The 23,637-nt window shown below is 46.6% G+C and overlaps 1 protein-coding gene across 2 annotated transcripts in view; it reads right to left on the reverse strand.

The window, feature by feature from the left end:
• The window catches only part of EXOC6B (exocyst complex component 6B), a gene marked incomplete at both ends in the record, with an annotated part of 302,342 nt that overhangs the window by 153,179 nt on the left and 125,526 nt on the right, over positions 1–23,637 (reverse strand). For both annotated transcript variants that reach the window (XM_080627686.1, XM_080627685.1), the window contains 2 exons: positions 6,013–6,081; positions 13,962–14,138. In XM_080627686.1, the coding sequence (XP_080483812.1) occupies positions 6,013–6,081; positions 13,962–14,138 (246 nt within the window). The remainder of the gene's footprint in view (positions 1–6,012; positions 6,082–13,961; positions 14,139–23,637) is intronic.

Genomic DNA, 23,637 nt, shown 5'->3' on the forward strand with positions numbered 1-23,637 from the left:
ACAAGAAGTCTGCATCCGGGCTATTGTAGTAAACCTCCCTTTATTTCCCCCCCCTCCTCCCTAACATGTCTGTTTTCCAAGCTGAATATTTTAAGAATCAAGGCTGCCTGTGATCATATCTAGCCAGCTTAGAATGAACACCGATTTCTTTGCTGCTTCTTTGATCAAAGCCAAGTGGTTTTCTCATGGGTAATAAGGTCACAGGGTTAAAAGAGCAATATGACAATTACAAAAGTTAAATCTATTGCCACTACAGACAGACACACTACCCAGGGTCCATTAGCACGTAGTACAGAATGGTTATCACAGGTCACTGACACCAGTTCACTCTAATGGCTTTTCCTGTGTCCTTATCAATCCAGTGCACAAAGTGTCTCACCCTCAGCCTTTCCCTATGATCTCAGTGCTGTGTTTATAGCTATCTAACTCCACCAGGCACCACTGGGTCAGCCAAGTCAGCAGACAGTGAGATATGCCAGGACACAACGATGGGACAATCTGCAAAGTGTCTGAGATGAACAAGGAGTTACCAGAGGCTTCGAGAAGGGAATTTTTTCCACTGCTTCCCCCCACCCCACACACCCCTAAAGAAAAGGGTTTTAAAGTTCCCAAGGACACCGAGGGAAAACGTTACAACCCCGATCTCCAAAACAGAAGTAAACCACAGACTTTCCATGGTAGGGTCTGTGTTGCAGTATCAATAAAAGGAACAACCAGCGCTACAAAGAGAGGAGAAAAAAGAGACGTTTTCATATGAAAGAGAGGGTTGGGTAGCTCTTATTATTTGAATTGTGGTTCCTATAAGAGGCTTTCTCATCCCTTAAAAGCAGAACTTCAATTGTTTAGCCCCAGTTACCAAAGAACAAATATTTTGGTGGGGATGCTGGAGCGTCCCCCCTGGAGAGGTGGGGATGGGGCAGGAACAACCGGCTGCGTCACCGCCACCATGGGCAAGCAGATGAGCAAGCAGCCCTGCCAATGCGCTAGCCCACAAAGGCAGAAAAGGGAGGATGAATGCAGGCCGAAAAAGGAGGATGAATGCAGCAGCACAATCACTAGCACACTTCTAAGAGGAATACATAAAAGAAAACATGATTTAAAGCCGAGGGTTGGGAGGAGACTCATGATCCGCCGCCGGATTTGCGGCATCTCCCACTGCAAATGAAATCTGCCCCGGCGCTGGAGATACAAAGTGGTGTTTCCCTTCCTCAGCCCCACAGTTCACCTTGAGGCCCCGAGCTGATGAATCCCCCTCCACCAGAACGTAGCCGTTTCAATGATAAGCAAAAATAAACCCTTGTTTCTCCTCCCAAACCCATGCTGACTCCACACAGCTAAGAGATATAGAATCATAGAATGGTTCAGGTTGGAAGGGACCTTAAAGCTCCTCCAGCTCCAACCCCTGCCACAGGCAGGGACCCCTTCCACTGGAGCAGCTTGCTCCAAGCCCCTGTGTCCAACCTGGCCTTGATAAAACATTACATTCTTCACTAAAACAGGCAAGCAAAAACGTACCAAGTGGATACAGTCTATACACAACGCTTGCATTTTAATATAGCAATTTAAAGACATTTCATTGATTATTTTAAGTAAAGTGGGGGTTGTTTTGTTATATTTTTTCACCTTTCCTAATGTATTTTGTGCATCAAAGCGGCGTTCGGGTCAGAGAGGCTCGGGGTAGAAGCACTACAGCAGATAAAAACGTCAGTGGCGAGATATGACAGATTTATAGTAAATACCTGTCAACTGCTATTTATCTAAATTATCCAGCCCTGGGATTCTCCAGAAATACTTCATCAGCTCGGAGGCAGCCACAGTTTTAAGCCTGTATTTACACCAGAATCTGTTCTCTTGTTCTCTTCTTTTTTTGGACACTTGTTCTTTACCCTAAAATGACCCCTTTGTAGCTCGGATCAAAGAGCTGGGAGTGTCAATACCAGTGTCTTCACGAACATGTTAAGAACCTCAAAGTAATTGGTAAGCAATTAGCATAAAGCTAAAGAAACCCACCTAGCAAAGGCAAACCCTAACAGGCAACAGCACTGGCTGGAGCAGGAGCTTAAAGTGACTTAAATCACCATCAGCTGCCTTTGAGACAACTTCTTGGGAGCACCCTGTGTACAAACCACTGCCTTTTTCTAGCCTATTTATTTACTTTAAATTCCTTTCTCCTCCTGGTTCACTCTTTGCTTTCTGCTTTGCTACAGTTTACGGGAAACATGAAACAAAAAACGGCTTTTCATTTTCTGTTATGTAAAGCAAAGCAATTTCATGTCTTGGCCTTGAAATACAAGGCACCCAACAGCTGTTCAGATGCTCCAGCAGATAAACCAGCTGGCCCAAACCTCACCTTTCCTAATTTATTTTGGAGATCGATCAAAGCAACTCGAGCATTACACAGACTTCGGTCAAAGACAACATAAAAGACAAAAACGTCAATGGCAGAATCACTTCACTGAAATATTCTTGTTTCTTCTTTATATAATAACAATATTACCATTTTCAACAAACTGCTCTATTAAAGAAAAGATAATACCCGATACCAACAGCCTAACCACGCTGCAGGTGAACGTCCTTAAATAGCACACTGCTGATGAACAGAAACTAAGCCGGGTCTAGTCTACAATCAGCTAAAACTAGGCAGACTTTGGCCAACTGACCAAGGATACAGGCCCCAAAACTCGTGTCCTGGCTCTCTCTGCCTTAACTCTTCTATAGGACGCTCCTGTCACTTGAAGAACCACCATAATCCATGATTCCACCTAGTCTGATTTATGATTTTCCTAGGAAACGGACATCACACGATTGTCTAATATTACAGGGATTCCACCAGGACACTAAGGTTGCTCAGTGGTTACCAATTTGCACCAACTAGAAACCAAACCTGTCACCTGAAAGCCTTTTTTCACACAATTCAGAGTGTATCTGGTGCATACGGGCAGGGTAAGGACTTGTTCTAGGCATCACATAGGGAAAAAACCCAATCGTGAGAGCAAAGAGCAAGAGAGCACCGAAGGGTTATCTGTGCGCACAACTCCAAGCATAACACACAAACACACTCTTGTGCTGTTTTGCTTGATATCTGCACATACTCAAAGCCTCCCCTACGCCCATTTCTTCCTCGAGACACCGTCAGCCGCCCCGTTTCTCACACGAGGAGGGATTGTGGATGAATAGTCCCATAAAGCATCCCACCAGAGCCTGTCCTCCCCGGAGCCGCCACCACGCCAAGGTCCAACTCTCAATTAACCCCCGCTTGACCTTCCTTCACTTTCTTTCCCCCTCCTCTGCCCTTCCTGGGAAAGTTCAGCGTTTCCTGGAAAAGGCTCCTTGCCTGTTTGATATTGTACTTCGCCTTGGTTGCTGAAGGAAGGATTTACAGGTGCCTGGCCCCCTCTGTAAGACCATGACCGAAGGCTGACCTCCCGTTACAATATGTGAACTTCTGCCCTGCTGATAAGGCTGGCAGATAGGAGTAGGATTTTTCAAAGAATCCTTTGGGAATTTATAAGCAGCACAGCCATAAAACCGAGGTGACGGGAAGGTCGATTTCACTAAAAATAATAAATATCTCAATGTTTATTCAACGTGGGCCTTTTTAACTGCAGGCCAAGCGTTCAGATAACGCTATTGTAAATGACAAATATTAGGAGTTTTGGGTAACTATTACATTATGATCCTTCCGTCTGACACTGATGTGGCCGTTTCCTTCGACGCTTGCTGGATCTCTGACATTGTTCAACTCAAGTTGGGCCTAGAAAGCCAGGGCAGGACTCAATCACAGGTCAGCAAAAGGGCAATTTTCCTTTCAGGAGCCTTTACAACCGGTGGTTACCTTTCTCTCTTGCTCTTTTCTCACCAAAACACCTTCTTTAGAGCTCTGCTGTCTATTTTAACTCATTACAAGGGCTTTGGGCTGAAACAGAGGAGTAAGGGGACAAGGACTGAATGATCTCAGTTCAGGATGGGGACAGAGGATGCTAACCCACTGGCATGAAACCCCTGCACCAGGTTAAGCCTGACCATCACCAAGCCCACTGCACTATTCCCACCTCTAGCAGAAGATAATCCAAACCCAGATCCACCACAGAATGCTGGCCATTAAATCTGTCTACTAGCAGTAGCATTTCCCTAATACCAAGTGCTATTTGAGATTAAAAAGTAAAGCAACCAGACAACAACAAAGTCCCAGTGAAGAAATGAGACCATTTCAAACAGGCACAACTGTGATATCCACCAGCAAAAGCTCTTCATCCTTTTCATAACAGCTTTACACATAAATACACAATTAAACAAACACCACTGCATTAAACAAATGCACATAAGCCACACAAACAGGATTCCTAATCCTGTTTTCGTTATCCATCTTCTTCACTGAAGTTTCTCCAAATAAAGTGACACTTGGAAATCCAGAATGCATTTCAGACCAGTTGTAATCTTCAATTAGCAACTCCCTGAACCGGGCTCCCAGCGCTGGGCTTGAGAAGAAGGTTTTTATCCAACATAAACACAGTAACACATTTTGGGTAGGTTAACTTTGTCATTCCAATAAAATATCATGGCAGTGTAGCCAAATTGCCTAATTATTAACAGATGAGGGCACAAAAAGAGAAAGATTTTACATCAATGGTTTTTATGACAATTCTTTTCCTTTTGCAAATTCATTTGTGTGTATTGCTGGAGAAACTGGCTTTAGAAGTGCATTGAAAACAATTCTCTCTCAAGCCTGGCTCCGCTGTGGAAAGGGAGGAAAGCTGTGAACAGAGTGCTCCTTTCATCTGCTGCCTGCGCTTCAGATTGCTCAACCGCAGGAGAAGAGCCCTCCGAAAGCTCCTTCCCTCCAAAGGATGTTAAAGAATGGGTGCAAATATCACAGGTTCTTTGGGTCTGCAGATGCAAGGCTCATATGATGTCTGGAGGCATCACAGAAATTAGGTTGAAGGGTAGGATACAAAGGGCATCTTACCTGCCCTTGGTATAAATAAGAAAAGCAATGCCTTACGTACTCATAACCTAGGAGAAACACAGCTCATCGAGCAGCCTATCCACAGCAATGGGAGCTCACCTGAAAAGCTCTCAAGACCATGACACTGCTTAAAGTAACACTTTTTAGCCAATAACCAACCACCAACACAGAACAGCTTCCCTTTAGCCATGTTTTTCAGTGCACGCAAAGCCTATTGGGGAAACTGGGAGTGATGCAGAAAACGGTGGTTTTGGTGGGACAGCAGAAAAACTGCCCCCGTCAAACAATGCTTGAAGAGAGAAGTTCTCCTGAGCACAGAAAATAACACGTTAACACCAATCACTCTCCTGCAACTCCTCCATTTGCACTGAATAATGAAGCTACTGTGCCCGAAGAAGAATTCTTGGAGCAAAACTGTATAACCAAGAAATGTGTATTCCCCAAATTAAGAAGGACATGAAGCTGTTGGAGCAAGGCCACAGAGATGCTGCAAGGGCTGGAGCAGCTCTGCTGCAGGGAGAATGGCTTTAACCTGCCAGAGGGGAGACTGAGATGAGCTCTTAGGCAGAAGCTCTTCCCTGTGAGGGTGCTGAGGCACTGGCCCAGGGTGCCCAGAGAAGCTGTGGCTGCCCCATCCCTGGCAGTGTTCAAGGCCAGGTTGGACACAGGGGCTTGGAGCAAGCTGCTCCAGTGGAAGGGGTCCCTGCCTGTGGCAGGGGTTGGAGCTGGAGGAGCTTTAAGGGCCCTTCCAACCCAAACCATTCCATGATTCTATAATATTACGACCCGGGGTCTGCAACAGTTGGAGAAAATATCCCTTTATTTCTCTGTGGCCTGCATGAAGAAACTGTGGGGGTTTTACTCAAATCCATCCATCACTGGCCTACTTCCTACTCCAGCTAATACACCTCCTAACTAGGTGAACACTGATAAATGCTTTGCAACCGCCTCCTAGCAATAGCATTGATGAAATGGGTACCACCCCATCATCATCTTTAAACCACAGCTCAGTGTCAGTCCCAGTCTCATGGGCAGCAGTTACTTACCAGGACAGAGTATATGTGCAGACATCGGTACACCGGTGAGAAGTCCACCAGGTCCTGGGCTCCAGGTACCTAAAAGAGAGCAGGAGATCAGCGTGAAACACGCAGAACACATCTAGACAAGTGCAACTCTAACATATCACCTAAGATAAGTGCAACTTCAATGCAGGTTCAGAAGGATGTAAAGATTTCAGGTATGTAACAAGTAGATTGATTATTTATATCTATCTATATTTGACCATATTTAACTTTCTTGAAGATTCTCAAAGTAGGGAAATCTCAGTTAATGTTGCTCCTATGAAACCCCACTGCAGCATTTAGCCCCTCTGTTAGCCAGCTCAGCAGATTTAATCTTGACCATAGGTTTAAACACGAATTCCAGCATCCTGGCACAAACTGTTCTGGTACTTATGAACCAAAGGGGAAAAAGAGAAAAAGCCAAGCTCTTATTCTCTAGATTCCTGCTTTGATATCTTTGAAAGCCCAATTTCTATTTCTTATTTTGTTCTTAAAATCCAGGCGCCACACAGACTCCACCACCTTTCAACAACACAGGGAGCCCTGCACAGGGAGAAGGAAGCGCATTTGTGAAGGGTGGGATGGAGGGAGGAAGAGAGGAAAGATCAGAGAAGAAATTTGCATACAAGAAGCTTGTGTCCTTTGGATATATTCAAGCCAACACAGTATTAAGCTTGTTGGCCAAGGCATAAAGCTAAGGCAACCATCCTTCTCCCCCAAAATCCAAAGTGGAGGGGAGTGTTCTGTTGACATGTGGTGGAAAAAAGGGGAGAAAGATGAAAGGGACCAATGGACAGGCCGGGGGAACATGTTTATTTTATACATTTTTAATTATGCTTAAGAGGCATTTCTGCTAAAAAGGAGGTAGGATGAAGGAGAGAGAAGTTTCTAGTTTGATGCAAGCCTCAACCAACACTGCCCAAAGCGCCTGGGGCGAGTGGTCCTCATCTAAAACAACGGCTTCAAGCAGGGGAGTACAGAAGTTATGGGCTGGAAAGGGAAAACAGGGGATTTTGTTGAATAGCCTCTTGTATAATGTGGAACCAGAGCTGTTAAAGAACCTCCTTCATGCAAAGAAACCCAGTCCTCAGCACTACAGAGGTTCTTGGTTGGAGCTGAAATGATGAAGAAGCCAGAGACAGACAGAGCATCCCGTCCCACACCACCAGCATCGCTTCGAGGCTCCCAGTCTGGTGCTGCAGGGAAGGGAATCTACTCTAGGATTCTAGGAAGCAGCCAGCTCATTGGGAATAAAGAATGTTCTTTGGGCAGAGCTCATCCATCTCACTGGGCTTCCTTCCATCCTTCACAAGGAGCTCTCGATCGCTGACAGATGGGGATGCCCATCTCTTGGAGCTCCATGCACTGAGCTGTGGTAGATGGCAAGGCTGGCTCAGCAGGAGGGAGGAAGGTTTCCAAGTGAGAGACAGGGCTGGCATTGCCTGGTGCCCCTCTTCACACTGAACCTGCTGGTCACCAACAGAAGGGTTACACAGCTGGATGTGCTTCTGGGCAACCTGATCTAACTGAAGATGTCCCTGCTCATTACAAACGAGTTGCATAAGATGAGCTTTGAAACTCCCTTCCAACCCAAACTATCCTATGAGTCTGAACCAAGAGCAAGCATCTGGGAAACAGCTCATCACCCTCACTAGCATTTCTTGCTTTACCTTTTATAAGACTATATTTGACACTTGCAAACGCTAGGCAGCAGTTTTATTGGGTTAATGCCAATTTTATCATGCCTTCCTGGCCATTTATTTTCCATTTGCAGTCTCTAAGGCCTTCTAATGCTCCCTAAATAGCTCCCAAATCCAGATATCAGCTAGTTCATGATTCTGCCTTGCTGTATTCCTTTATCATTAAGTACAATTTCTCTCCAGTTGGTAAAGCAGTAAAACCCTTCTGGCTCAGGAATTCCTGATTGCAAAACTGCTGGAGATCACTAAAGCAGACAGGGAAGTATCAGTGCTCGCTCGACCTGGGCATCCTCCAGCAACCACCTTCAGCGTGGGGAAGCTGGACTGGATGGACCTGAGTCCACCCTGTGTTTTTCAAAGGGAGGAGAGATCTGTCATCCCCTCAGAGCATCATCAAAGCAGACAATGTTTTCCTATGAATTTGAATTCCGGATCAAACGGTTTTGCTCCTCTTGGATTTGGGGCACTGGCTGAACAGGGCCCATAGAGAAATATTTCTGATAAAGATTTGTGAAATCAGGATATTGCCAAAACCAGACTTTACTCCCCCAGAGAAATTCTTTCAAAGCAGACTGCAACATTTTCACAGTCTCTGATCTTCTGTGAAAACTTTCAAGCCCACACACACACACTCACAAAGAAACCGGCTGGACTATTCTGCAGTTAACATCTCCGAGACATTAATAGCTGTGAAATTGCCAATCTCAGTAGAACACTATCAGACGCGGAGTGCTGGGTCGTAAGAAAGCTTTTGCAAACAGAAAGACATGCACCCAAAACCTGAGCTAGGATTTTATGCAGGGTATAAACCTACAATATATTCTAAGGAAGAGACCGTCTATTCCACATAAAGCCATAGCCCTACAACAGGACAAATCATAGATTCATAGCATGTTTTGGATTGGAAGGAACCTTAAAGCTCCTCCAGCTCCAACCCCTGCCACGGGCAAGGACCCCTTCCACTGGAGCAGCTTGCTCCAAGCCCCTGTGTCCAACCTGGCCTTGAACACTGCCAGGGATGGGGCAGCCACAGCTTCTCTGGGCACCCTGGGCCAGCGCCTCAGCACCCTCACAGGGAAGAGCTTCTGCCTAAGAGCTCATCTCAGTCTCCCCTCTGGCAGGTTAAAGCCATTCCCCTTGGCCTGGCCCTACAGGCCCTTGTCCCAAGCCCCTCTCCAGCTTTCCTGCAGCCCCTTTAGGCACTGGAGCTGCTTTAAGATCTCCCTGGAGCCTTCTCTTCTCCAGGATGAACAAGCCAATCTGCTCTAGTGGAAGGTGCCCCTGCCCATGGGGGTTGGAAATGGATGAGCTTTAAGGTCTCTTCCAACCCAAACTATTCTACGATTCAGCAAATCACATCTTGGATATTTCTCATCCTGAACAGAGGCACAGAACAAACTGTGCTGTGAATTTGCTATGTCTTGTGTGATCATCCTTCGACTGCTCCAGCGAGTCCAATGGCTTAACCTAAGGGGGAATAAAATGGATGTATTTGTACGGTGATGAGGATGCTCAGGAGACTGTAACACTGGGAGTGGCCAGATGGTCCTGTAGACTCACTGATCTCACTCTGGCTCATATTACAGACAACAGGCAGACAGCTTTGTCTGGAAAAGGAGAGGTTTTTCTCAGGGTCCAAGATGCTTCTTGTGTAATAGCGGTGGGAAGCAAGCAAAGGTGGAGGCTGACAGCATCTGACAGAGCCACTTACCAGGGAAAGCCAGGAGAGCTCTCCGGGGTGCCTGATCCAGCTCCCAAAACTTTGTAAGAAATCTGTTACACTCACTTACAGAATCACAGAATCCCGAGGGTTGGAAGGGACCTCAAAAGATCATCTAGTCCAACCCCCCTGCAAGAGCAGGGTAACCTAGAGTACATCACACAGGAACTTGTCCAGCCGGGCCTTGAATATCTCCAGCGTAGGAGACTCCACAACCCCCCTGGGCAACCTGTTCCAGGGCTCTGTCACTCTCACAGTAAAGAAGTTCTTCCTGATGTTCACATGGAACCTCTGATGCTCCAGTTTACACCCATTACCCCTTGTCCTATCACTGCACATCACTGAGAAAAGCCTCGCTCCATCATCCTGACACTCACCCTTTACATATTTGTAACCATTGATGAGGTCACCCCTCAGTCTCCTCTTCTCCAAGCTAAAGAGACCCAGCTCCCTCAGCCTCTCCTCATAAGGGAGATGTTCCACTCCCTTCATCATCTTTGTGGCTCTGTGCTGGACTCTTTCAAGCAATTCCCTGTCCTTCTTGAACTGAGGGGCCCAGAACTGGACACAAGATTCCAGATGCGGCCTCACCAAGGCAGAGTAGAGGGGGAGGAGAACCTCTCTTGACCTACTGACCACAGCCTTTCTAATGCACCCTAGGATGCCATTGGCCTTCTTTGCCACAAGGGCACATTGCTGGCTCATGGTCATCCTCCCATCCACCAGGACCCCCAGGTCCCTTTCCCCTTCACTACTTTCCAGCAGGTCAACCCCCAGCCTGTACTGGTAGATGGGGTTCTTCCTCCCCAGGTGCAGGACTCTACACTTGCCCTTGTTGAATTTCATCAAGTTTCTCCCTGCCCAACTCTCCAGCCTGTCCAGGTCTCGCTGAATGGCAGCACAGCCTTCTGCTGTGTCAGCCACTCCTCCCAGCTTAGTGTCATCAGCGAACTTGCTGAGGGTACATTCAGTTCCCTACAGCCAGGTCAACCTGCAGGAATGCCAGAAGCATGATGACTTATGGTAACACCTCACACCTGCTGATGTCCTTCCTGAGTGCCAAACTCCTTCTCCAGATAGAAAAATGCTTGGAAGTCCTTGATTTTGACAAACAATGATAGGACAAGGGGTAATGGGTATAAACTGGAACACAAGAGGTTCCACTTAAACTTGAGAAGAAACTTCTTCTCAGTGAGGGTGACAGAACACTGGAACAGGCTGCCCAGGGAGGTTGTGGAGTCTCCTTCTCTGGAGACATTCAAAACCCGCCTGGACACATTCCTGTGTAACCTTATCTAGGTGTTCCTGCTCTGGCAGGGGGATTGGACTAGATGATCTTTTGAGGTCCCTTCCAATCTCTAACATACTGTGATACTGTGATTTGCTCTTCAAAGACAGCTCAATAGCCATTACTCTGAAGTGCAATGTCCTTCCTTAGAACTTTCCCGCTCTCACAGAGAAGCACCAGGGAGTCCAATTCAGCCCGACCACTCCACAGCCACCTGACCAGCCTTTTTGGGGGACAAGAAGAAACAAGGCGCAATGCAGGCAAGTTTGCCCTGCTGTATTCTACTAGATCCAAAAGAAAAGTCACTGAAAATGAGAAGAAGCTGGATGAGCTTTGTAGTTTGCTGGATGCTTCTTACTACAAAGGGAACAGCTGGCACAAATTGAGCAGACTGTGGAGCTACTCACTGTGAAATGCAAATTCTCCTTCTGCAACTTGACATTCATGAAAACTGAATTTGGGCCTTCTCCCAGCCCAGTTACAGCTGTGCCCACTCCCTCACTCTGACTACAATGGGAGCTTCCACCTCAATGAGGCATCTGTGCTTAAGTCTGGACCATGATGTCTCCAAACTGGAGAATGCTAATGGAGCGGAGAACCACATCTCGTATTTGTCCCCTTGAATGCAGCTGGTAGAGCTCTCTCTCGTGCTACTCCAAGGGAATAAGCTACATTCAACAGTACGAGCAAAGAACAGTATGTTCTTTCTTCCCTTTCAAAGCTTATCCCAGAAATTCTGCTGCAGTGATGAAGGGATTGCTCCATGGGGTGAGGCAGCACAGGATCTCCACAACAGTTCACCCAGCCTAGGTGGAGGACTCCATAACACAGTCTGCTGAAAGGCCTCAGATATTTCCTAGAGAAAAAAATATGTATTTACTCTGCTGTTTCCAGCCTGTGCACCAGGATCAGGAGGTCTCCTACCTAAACTTAACCAGAAATACCTAGGAGCATCCTGTTTTCAGTTCTGAGCAGGATTCGGTGCAAGGTACCTTTCCTTCTTCTCTTTCCATATTTAACAAGTCTTCACTGGTTGTCTTCCAAACAGAAACCTGCAGTTTCTGGTTGGCTTTATCGGCTGTGACTGGTCAAGAGCAAAAGCTACCACTACGATCTTAAAATGCTTCACGATCATTTCTTTACTTGTCTACAGACTTTATTCTACAGTGGGACACCTCTTCCTTCTATTTAGATTAGATCTTAGGCAGAAGTTCTTATTAGAAGTTCACCACCCTGTGAGGATGCTGAGGCACTCACACAGGGTACCCAGAGAAGCTGTGGCTGCCCCATCCCCGGCAGTGTTCAAGGCCAGGTTGGACACAGGGGCTTGGAGCAAGCTGCTCCAGTGGAAGGCACTGCACACAATACTCCAAGTGGGGTCTCAAGAGAGCAGAGGGGTAGAATCACCCATTTCGATCTGCTGGTCATGCTTCTTTTGATGCAACCCAGGCTTTCTAGGAACCCAAATCTTGTCCTTCGCTTTTCCTGCCTAAGCCAATAGGGGAAGAAGAAGCAGAGGAACTGGCAAGGAGGCTCCACACAGACAGGCCAGGCAGCCGGGGGCTCCTGCAGTGCTGCCCCCACTGAGCTCTGTTTCATCACCACGGACAGCAGCCATCACCCCAGCCCCATCCTGTCCCACCACATCCTCCACCACACACCTGATCCCTACGGCAAGTCCATCCATTTACTACCAGCCTGGCTTTAAACACAGCACAAGGTGGGATTTCATCTGCATTGAGATGAGTTAGATCACTGTGATGAACACAACTCCCAACTGTGCTATTCTAATTGCCCTCAAATTCTTCCCTCCTCAATATTTCCTTCAACTTTTCCTTACACCTTTCAATTCTAATTGAAACTCCATTCTAATTTCTAACTCTACTCAAAACTTTGCCTATTCAGCAAGTGTGGCTACACTTCACACCACTGCTCAGTTTTGCAAGAACCCACTCCACAGCAAGAGAAAAATTTTGGAAGCAAGAAGGAACAAGAACCACTGAAGAACCGTATTTTTAAACAGGAAAATATCAAAATTAATCTATTCAAATCAATGTCTTTTTACAAAAACCGTGCTCTTTCCACTCATTTTTCTTTATAACTTGTCTCTACTTCCATTCTAATGCAGGAATAAATAGCCCACACAGATGCTTTCAGTGCAGTGCATGGGCTTTGGGGCTGTACCCTGCAGCTTGGTCTCAGTGAAGGAATCAGTGATCTCCTCACGCTGCTGTGGAAGCACAAGAGAGATGAAGAGGAGAGCACTGAATGGCAGGGGAGAAGGCAGGACAAGAGCACAGAGCAACCTGAGCAACCTGCACTATTTTAAATGTCAGAAACTTGTTTTTCATTCACTTGTCTGGCTGGTTATGGGCTGTCAAGTTCAGGGCAACAAATGTCACCTAACTCAGTTACCAGTTGTAGCTAAAAATACCCTTCTCTTGACATGTGAGGCGAGGCCAGAGGAGGCCACGGAGATGCTGCGAGGGCTGGAGCAGCTCTGCTCTGGAGCCAGGCTGAGAGAGCTGGGCTGGGGCAGCCTGGACAAGAGAAGGCTCCTGAAGGGGAGACCTGAGAGCAGCTCCAGTGCCTAAAGGGGCTGCAGGAAACCTGGAGAGGGGCTTGGGACAAGGGCCTGTAGGGACAGGCCAAGGGGAATGGCTTGAACCTGCCCGAGGGGAGACTGAGATGAGCTCTTAGGCAGAAGCTCTTCCCTGTGAGGGTGCTGAGGCGCTGGCCCAGGGTGCCCAGAGAAGCTGTGGCTGCCCCATCCCCGGCAGTGTTCAAGGCCAGGTTGGACACAGGGGCTTGGAGCAAGCTGCTCCAGTGGAAGGGGTCCCTGCCCGTGGCAGGGGTTGGAGCTGGAGGAGCTTTAAGGTCCCTTCCAACTCAAACCAGGCTGGGATTCCGTGAATTTATCTTTTTCTAAATGAAGGATGGATACCAAACTGCTGCCCGAGTAAGCAACCCCTGTGTTGGGGGACTGAAGACATGGGCTGTTCAGTTCTTATCCAACACTTGACCCCTCTGCTGAGCTTGCTAATGAGAACAGGGACAATGGTGTAAAATAATCCAATACTGGCTCACACCCCGTGTCCTACAGCCTGTTCTGCATCTTTATGTCATGCTTAATAGCAACAGGAAAGACGAGATGCAAACACTGTTTGAGATGCTACCGTTCACCCCCAAACTGCCCAATCTCCTGGATTTGACGTTATACAGTTACCTCTTCATCCTCATCCTCATCTTCAACATCCAGGATACCCGAATCTTGCTCAGACATGGGGCTAGTGTTTTTTACCTCCAGTTCTGAGCTTGCGCAGGCTTCTTTCTTGGACTTCTTCCCCCCGCTTATTCTGGGATGCTGTGATACAATATTGTCCAGGTTTCGTTGCTGCTGTGCCTAGAAAAAAGAAGCAGATTTCACCTTTTACAACGCCATCCCCTTATTTTATACTGTTTTTCAGCCCAAAGATGCAATCAGTCACGAAATAGAACAAATGAGACAAAAAAACCCCACACACTAAATGCAGCTTCGAAACGTTATGTTTTCCCTAACCCAGATACTCCAAAGAAACAGAAGATTCATTTCAAAACCATTCCAGGGATTATGCAACAATACAAACAATATTCTGACTCTTCATAAATCAAAATGCCAAACCCATCATACTGCCATATTGATCTATTTACAGCACAGATGCAGAAATATTAGCCCATAGGCCATGTGGTGACTGTCACAGGCTAAATTAAAGGACGTACTTAACCGTTGGATTTGTTCCTCTTTTCAACCCATGTCAGCACAAAACATTCCACATCTGGACCCCAGAGGTTCCTGAAAGCATTTTTGTGGTACCCCAGGAGAGTTTAATTGGACGTTGCTGATGTACAGAATGAGCTGTAAAAGGTATGGAACAAAAATGCACTCGCCAGGAGCAGTGCCGGGATTCAGGGAGGGAAACCCATGGAATCAGTGGAGCTCCCTCCAATCCCTCTTGATACCTGCTCCTGGGGCTTGGAAGTTCATTTGGAGTAGAGGTCAACGCATGTGCTCTGCTGCAGAAACTCGCTTGGCTTTATCACTGTTACTGACCACAGTATCTGATAGAAAAAGTGGTTTCACCCCAATTGTTCATGAGAGTTGACCAAGATAACTTCCAACTGATGGGGAAGGGCAAGGAGGAAGGATGGCACAGAGAGGCATGCAGCCACAAGCGCCTGATCATGGCCAAAACAAGGGGAAAAAGGCCAAGGCAAAGGCTGTGCTGGGTCTGCACATGTGGGCTCATGCTCTGGTGTAACTAGAAACTAAACATGCTGTGAACCTGAAATTTATATGGATGTATACACACAGGTTTATAGGATTCCTCACGCATTTTTCTATATATTTTTTATATATAAGAAGAAAGGTGCCTGGAAATCATCCAGATGTCTTTCTGAAAGTGTTGTTTTACAGGGTAGGTTTCTTCTAAAAAAAGAATGTGTTTTATATATATATATATTAATTATTAATATAAACTCTATTTCTACAGCCCAAGTCAAACCTGCACCAGGTCTTTTATTCCACCCCTGCAACAGGAGACAAACAAGGTGGCAAAAAGGACCAACCCCTGCCCCTCGCCAGCCTGGCTTTAGAAGGAAGAAGGAACATTGGAAATGTATTGTAGATACGGTTGTCAGTGAAACCAACCATGCCAGGAAAACAATGGAGAGTAAAACAAGTGGAACCTACTAAAAATAAATCATCTTAATGATTACTTTTGCTACCTGAACTGCAGAAAATAGAAAGCTCTATATCTGGAGTGCAAACCTTCAAAACTAATTCCTTTTCAACACTTAAAAGGATGAATATTACACAAAAATAAGTCATGAACAAGTTTTATTTTGACAGGGTCTTTCAGCTCAACTCGTTTTTGAATCTCTCCTTGGGAAGAAAGACCCCATCAGAGACAGATCACTTGTGTAGTTTCTAGATCTGAAGAACATTAAAAGCCAAGCAAAGCACAGATACCCCAACCAGGTAACATCCTACCCTTGTGTAAGGCAAAGTGCTCTTCACACCATGAACACTCAATCAGCCTCATCTCAGCTAATGAATATGGTAATTAGTAATAAGATTAAACATGTATTAGCTCAGATTGGACGTGGATGCATCAGAACTGGAGCTAAACCTTACATGGGGCAGCTCTGCGCTATGCCATAGCACAATCTTGACCTCTAGTGGTTGGAAAGCAGTAGTATCCTTGATGGTTACTACAATTGCTCCTACAAGAGAAGGAACGGCAGAACAAGGGGACTGCCAACTAAGCTTATTTAAAAGATCTCTTAAGGGATGAGCCTCAACAAGAGGGATTTCTGCAACAAAGCCATGGGAAAAGGTCTGTGTGAACACTGCTAAGGATAAGTTCCGCTAACAATGTCAATACTTGAAGAAATGGGGGGGGGAAAGTGGTACTTTTTGCACTAGAAATCTCGAACTTCAGAAGCACAACTCTATAGAAAGACATTGCAACATCATAGAAAGAGAATTAGGACTTCAAAAAGGGGACTGAGCCTTTGGTTCTTCTGAAGCACACACAACAAAGAGGTTCGAGGCTCGATTCCACTCTCAGATACACCCATTTATGACATAAGTTACTCAACTGAAGCGTAATGAAGTTGTAACACTGAATCCACTGTAAATTACACCAAAAGCAAGCCCAGTGTCCTCATTAGAACCTCTCAAATTTATGTAATCTTTTTTCTTCCAGAAAGGGAAGAAATCAAAGACTGGGAAAATGCAAACTTTTGGATCAAACATTGTGCTTGAAACGGAACATTAAACAGGGTGTAGCAAGACCATAGCAAGAAAAGTGGTCATGGGAGAGGGAAAATCTGGCCTAACAAGCTGAAGGATGCTGCCGCCAGCTCTGAACTTCACTGCCGAAGCCTGAAGCATGTGACATTCAGCATTTTAGGCTGAACACAGAACTGCTCTCCCCAGAGGACCTGGTGGACATGTTCTGAGAAGACATATTATGTTGGTCCCCCATCGCTTTACAAACAAGAGATATTAATGTCTTCCTTCAGCTCTAGCTGGGCTCATAAGAGAAGCAGTCGTAGGTGAAATGTCCCAACCAGATGTCAATACTGATAAAATTCCAATCAAATATTGATAAGACCTGATAAATACCGGTATTGAGAAAACCTAAAAGTCAAGAAAATCTGTCCTGCTAGAAAAAGCCATTGCTCTAGGCCAAGAAGCTCAACATCCAAATTCCAACACTACATCTTCATAGAGTCACAGCCTGGTTTGGGTTGGAAGGGACCTTTAAGCCCCTCCAGCTCCAACCCCTGCCACGGGCAGGGACCCCTTCCACTGGAGCAGCTTGCTCCAAGCCCCTGTGTCCAACCTGGCCTTGAACACTGCCAGGGATGGGGCAGCCACAGCTTCTCTGGGCACCCTGGGCCAGCGCCTCAAGCACCCTCACAGGGAGGAATTTCTGCCCAAGAGCTCACCTCAATCTCCCTTCTAGTTCGAAGCCATTTTTCATACTTTTAATGCAAATACACTGAAGTTTATCAAGGGAAGAATTTTGATCTGAACTGAAAGTCTGGGATCCTACTGGGAAAAAGAAAACAGGGAAAAAAAGTATGTCCCAATTCCCAAAGATCCACCTACAGCAGCCACAGAGATGCTCTCAATGGCACAAATGCTTTCCAGCCCACCAAGTGCAATTTTCACCTTAGGAATTTGGGAAGGGACAGAGGGAGCAGTTCTAAACTAGAAGGGCTTTTCCAGGGATTTCTACCTTAAAGACAAGCAAATGGCCTCAGATTTACCCAGCGGATGCTCATTCCCTTCCAGCAGGCTGGTGCACATCACAGCATGCAACCCCCACCTCGCTGCACGATGGGCACAGCCCATCGATATCCATCTGGGAGCGCGAGAAGTCGGAGCTGAGCCCATAACTTAGGTGTTACGCTGGAACGACACAACGTACACGCCAGGAGAAACAGTAATTGCTTTTCCATTAAGAGGAGGGCATTCCCCCTACCCCTCCTCTTGGCAGGAAACAACCTGGACTGAAGTGACCTATAAGTGAGAAATATCAGATTTTCTTTAAATTCAGCAGGCTTGGGTGAAGTCACCGAGGTTTCAGTTTCACCTTGAGAGAAAGAGAGAGCTGGGGAGAGGCCCAGAGGAAGCAACTAAGGAGAAACTTGGCCTTAACCGCCAAGGAACTCCCCTCTCCTACCCCCTCCTTGTTACCCTCACCTTCCCAAGCTGGGGGTGCAGCAGAACAACTCTGCAATCGAGTTGACGTTGCCCATAAAGGATGAAAAACGACCTGCAGAGCAGGCACATTTGGATTTTAATGTTCTGTTTCACATCAAGGCATCTGTAGGAAGCCCAATGAAGAGGCACACTTTAGAAACCACATCAAAGCCCAGGCGACACTCCGGCGTGCCCTCTGAAAACGGAGGGACCTGGGGCTACAGGGGAGGCAAAAAGGCCTCAAGGGACAAAAATCAAACAATAATAAAGAAAAATCCCCTTACCTTTTGGTGTGGTTTACATGAAAGCAAGTGCATTTTTGTCTTATTCTGTAAAATTGCCTCTATTATACAAGGCTATCAATCTCCTGGCTCTCTGCTTAACGCACCGATAACAAAACAGAAGGTAAGAAGCCGAACGCCTGGTCGTAGCTAACATTACATTTAGCAATAACACACAAAGCATTCGGTTCATGGAGCTGAAACTCCCTCCCGGCACAGCTACTTTCTCCATCCACGTGAGCAGCACAGCAGCCTGGCAGCCCCCCTGCTGTCCAGGAACACCCCACACTGCTCTGACACGGCAGAAATCCCAGTTCCCTGACAGCAATGCTATTGCCAGGCTGGTTGATCTTAGCAGCAAAGGCAGCTTTCCACGTTCAAGTTCAGGTTCAGGTCAGTGACCTAGGTTTGCTGCTTTAACTGGGCTGAGGTTGGCCATCAGGCAGCCTAGGAGACCATCTCCACTACGGAGAGGTTAGTGGGCTTTGTTATCCGAATGCAACCAGAAGAACTGATCCCTTGAGAAAGAGAGAATCAAAGGAACAAGGGGGAAAGACACTTCTACCTCTATTGCAAGGTTTCTCTCCCCAGCCATCTGCTTCTTTTACATTACAAGTACACCACGCTACCAAGCACTCAACCTTGCAGGACGTGGCTTTGGGGATTTTCTCTTCAAGCCTGCCCTACAAGAGTCCTAAACACAAGTCCTCGATACAAACACTCCTTAAGGGAAGACCTTAGAGCAGCTCCAGTGCCTAAAGGGGCTGCAGGAAACCTGGAGAGGGGCTTGGGACAAGGGCCTGTAGGGACAGGCCAAGGGGAATGGCTTGAACCTGCCCGAGGGGAGACTGAGATGAGCTCTTAGGCAGAAGCTCTTCCCTGTGAGGGTGCTGAGGCGCTGGCCCAGGGTGCCCAGAGAAGCTGTGGCTGCCCCATCCCTGGCAGTGTTCAAGGCCAGGTTGGACACAGGGGCTTGGAGCAAGCTGCTCCAGTGGAAGGGGTCCTTGCCCGTGGCAGGGGTTGGAGCTGGAGGAGCTTTAAGGTCCCTTCCAACCCAAACCAGGCTGGGATTCTGTGAGTCTTGAAATGGCCACTTCAAGCTTTGGAGCAGCAACTCCACCTTCACCAACCATCAAAACTCAACCAGGCCAAACCAACCGACCAAGCACACAGACCCAATGTTCCGCATGAGAAATGCACTGATTTAAAACACTAGCAACAAGCAAGTAGTTCAATTTCTTGTCAAAGCCAAAGCATCCTGACTGCTTGTGATGAAGCAAACACGGTCCCAAACCTTCAACCCCAACCTGCATAGCTAAGCTGCGGAATGACACGGAGCAACAGAGCAGGTCGTGGACTCCTCCAGGCTCTGCAAACAGAGGCCATGCCCACCATAAGGGAAAGTTGTTATACCACCTACACGGGGAACAAGCTCCTTTAAAACTCAAATAGCTTTTTATTGGGTTTTTATAACTTCACCTTGTTTTCTGCCTTGGTTTGCCAACGCGTGAGCGTCTCTTACCTCCCGTCACCTCCACCCACCAATGACCTGACACTATTAACTCTTGAGAGGAATCTAATTAGCTCTTTCCTGATGAGACAGTAGATAAGGCACAGGCAAAAAGAAGGGGGCTTTTTATGATTTAAAGGGAATGAAGCAGTGCTGCGGTTTGCTTCAGTGGTTTTGATTAGTTACTGCACATTTGTTGCTGCGATTGTTTTATAGACCCTTCTAATGGGCTGAGACACAGAACTTTAACATACCATTTCTCAATATCCCTAGGAATGGGATACATATTCCTGCAGCATTATGACAGGAAAAAGCAGACTGGCTACAGGGGAAGGAAAAAAAAGCGAGTTAATAACAAATGACAGTGGGGCTGGCTCCCTTCCAAAGACCCATTCCGAAGTTATAAAATCCCCCTCCGATCAGATAAAAGCAGGGATTATTATTGCAAGGTGTAAACTCAACACACTGACACAGCTCCTGGTTTGAGTTTTAGCAAGGGCGCCCGTCACTTGTCAAGATGATAAGAGTTTCTGCCTCTCTGCTCACTCGGTGTTAACTGGTTATCAGAGAGAACAATTTGTCAGAGGTTTGTCTGACAAAGTTCACCATCAGCCCAGGAAACGAGGCCCAAAATGTGATTTTGTTTAACTCCTGGTCATTAGGAAAAGTGAAGTTGAGAAATGCAGCATTCAACAAGTTTGTGCTCCCCAACACCCTGCGCAGACGTTGCTTTCACCTCCCACTTCTCCCCTAAAAAATGACTCTTCCAACCTCAGCCCATCTGGTGCCAAAATCCAGCTCCTGATACTGATATTCCCAAATATCAATTTGGCTCCAACAGAAATTTTTGGCATCAAGTGTGCGATGGGAAACACGTAATTCTCCCTTTGTTTTTGCTTTCACCCAGTGATTTATCCCCATCTCCACACTCCTGCTCCTTTTCCCTACCCACAGGTCAGCATTATTTATATCCTCAGAGTTCATTGTCAAGAGTAACTTGGTTCATTCAGCATTTTATACAAAACCTATTTAAACCTCAACTGTTCTTTGGGGAAGCTCCTGCAGTACAGTACTTGGAGAAAGGAATGAGCAAGACCCTCCTTTCTTAGGAGCTGTAAAAAGAAGTTTATCACATTAGCATTGATAAAAAGACTTGGGCAACCACGTCCTCCAGGTCAGCTGTACAATAAAAGACCAAAAGCCATTTTTTTAAGAAGTCCTTTATGGAGCAAAGTGTTGATTTACACTGCGGTGGGATCTCAAGAACAAGATATCTGGAGGCAGGCATCAGAAGTAGCTCAGTTATGCGATTACAAAGTTTATTTATCACATTTACACAGAGTAGAGAAGCCAAAAATTAGATAAGAGGACTAAAAGGAGGAGGAGGATGGCTGTTGGACAAGGTATTGCAAACACATTAAAGACCACACGGCCCTGACAACTCCACAGCTCGGGTCTTTGTTTAATCAGTTCCAAGCACTTTGTGAGCTGGGCTGAGATAAATCAGTTACTCTTGCTCACTGTGGAGCAACTGGATGCATATTCTTTGATTAACTTTTACCAACAATTTACAATTCCTTTTTAAATACTGAGAGCTTTTGTAGGAACTCCCCTGCTACATGTAATACTATAAACCACACTCTAATATCAGGGGGGTTTAGCACTGCATTTTCATGCAGCATCAAGGAGGCATCTCTCTCCCTGATGGGAGACTCTTGCCTAAGTACCAAGGTTGGACAGGGCTTGGAGGAAGCTGCTCCAGTGGAAGGTGTCCCTGCCCATGGCAGGGGGTGGAGCTGGAGGAGCTTTAAGGTCCCTTCCAACCCAAACCATTCTGTGATTCTCTGATTCTCTGACTCAAAGCAAAAGTGAGAACTCTCACCCTTTGGTTTAACCTCTCATTGGCCTCACTGCACCTGAACCAAACCCTGCAGAGTAAGAGAGAGAGAGCAGCGAGGCAATCACAAGCAAAACCAGTCACACATGAGAGGGTCCAACTCTCACCCTCCCCATCCCAGAATGACTCAGGTGCACACGACCGTGCAGGACCAAGCCTCAGCTTTAAGTACTCAGGCACCAGGGAATAGCAATTATTTTCTGAGCGGGTTTGTTTCAACACGCTCTCTGACAATCAGGGCATGACAGAGGTAACAGGGTTGTTTCATTCACTGAAACTATTAAAGAGGAAAAATCCAGACAAAAGGCTTGTTTTCCCAGAGACCAACGTCAGAAGAAAAGAGAATGCAGATGGAGAAGGGAGGGAAGAAGTAAAGGGACAGGCTTTGACTTAAAGATATGCTACGCCCTACTCCGCGCTTCCATTAAAGATGGCCAAAGCCAACGTAGCACCAAGGAAATGGTCTCCTCCATCTGAAAGCACTCAAAGATGTCTCCAGCCCCCAGTGCCATCACCTCTAACATGGGAACATTCCAAGCTCGATAATCAAAGCCTGGAGGCAGCTCCAGCAGCAAGTGACAGCACGCCAACCCTCACCTCTCCTTATATCGTCTTGGGCAACTCTCCAGTAGCTGTCGTACACCTCCGACCTTGCCCAAGGAAGTTGCAACTATCTCGCCTGTGGCAATTTAGGGTAAAAAGTCATGGATTAGATCTCACAAAAGGTTGAAGGTGTGTTTTACTGTGAAGCTTTTCACAGTTTGATCCATAGGTAATTCTGGAAAAACAATTAGAGCGTGCTTACAACTGCTGCTTCAGCTTGGAGATACCACAGCCCCACATTGGACAACGCTACAGGGCCCTCACATGCTCCTGTAAACCACAGTAAGGCAAATGATTCCAACTTTTCCAAGTGGTTGAACTCTCATTCTTCCTTTGCACTGTCACAGAATCAACTAGGTTGGGAAAGACCTTTAAGATCATCAAGTCCAACCATTATGATGCACCCCATCTAGGGGGTGCAGGACATTTCAAGCCCCTTGTACACCAAGGAACGCACTGCCTAATAACCCCATTTTATGTGTCAAGTGGAAGGGTTGCTCACACAGCCAGAAGACACTAAACAACTCCTCAGTGCTTGGGTCTCTGCTCCACACTTACTGACCTTGCTGCACTGACCCTCAGAAAGTTATTCAGTGAAAAGTGTCAACCCTCATGGCCCAGCCTCGGATTAAACCCTTATATTCCATTCTCTGTGGGAGTTCCCAAACTGCTGTTTCACACACCCTCTCTCTGGGCCTTGTCAAGCATTTTGGAGATAAGTTTCCTTTCAAGATTCTGCTTTTGTTTCCATTTATCGGGTCTGGTTTGGGGCTTTTTCAAGATTCTGAGAAACCAGCAACATTCAAAGCACCTATCTGAGATGGTCCTGATTACCCTGGACCACACCGACACTCATCTAAGTACAAGGAGAAAGCCCTGAATGGTGAGTCTTGGAGAAAACACATTTTTGGCTTTTCCACAAGGCAGCTTGTAATTCTTTTGACTCAGATCTGGGGAGATCTGCAGAGCAGATACCCTTAGGAGCTACAGTCAGAAACTATCCTTGACCGTACTTGCAATAACCTGAGATAAATGGTTCCACAGCTGGTCCTCAACTGCATCAAAGCAGTGGGCAGCCTTCCACCAATTCAAGCAAGGGCATGGATCTTCTCTTCCAACCTTCTTCCGTGACACAGAACCTGTACTAATACACTCTTGGCAATGGCTCAAAGTAACGTCATCCAACACATTGGCACCAAAGATTCATCTGTTCCAAGATGCACCCAAAGGCATCCCTCCCCCAACCTGTTGGCCATGCTGCTGGTGATGCACCCCAGGACTTGGCTTTCTGGGGTCCTTCTCCTCAGGGCTGCCCAACTCAGTCTCCCCTGGCCTGTGTCTGTGATTGGGATTGCC

This window comes from Psittacula echo (genome assembly GCF_963264785.1).
Source record: "Psittacula echo genome assembly, chromosome: 1".
Taxonomy (NCBI): domain Eukaryota; kingdom Metazoa; phylum Chordata; class Aves; order Psittaciformes; family Psittacidae; genus Psittacula; species Psittacula echo.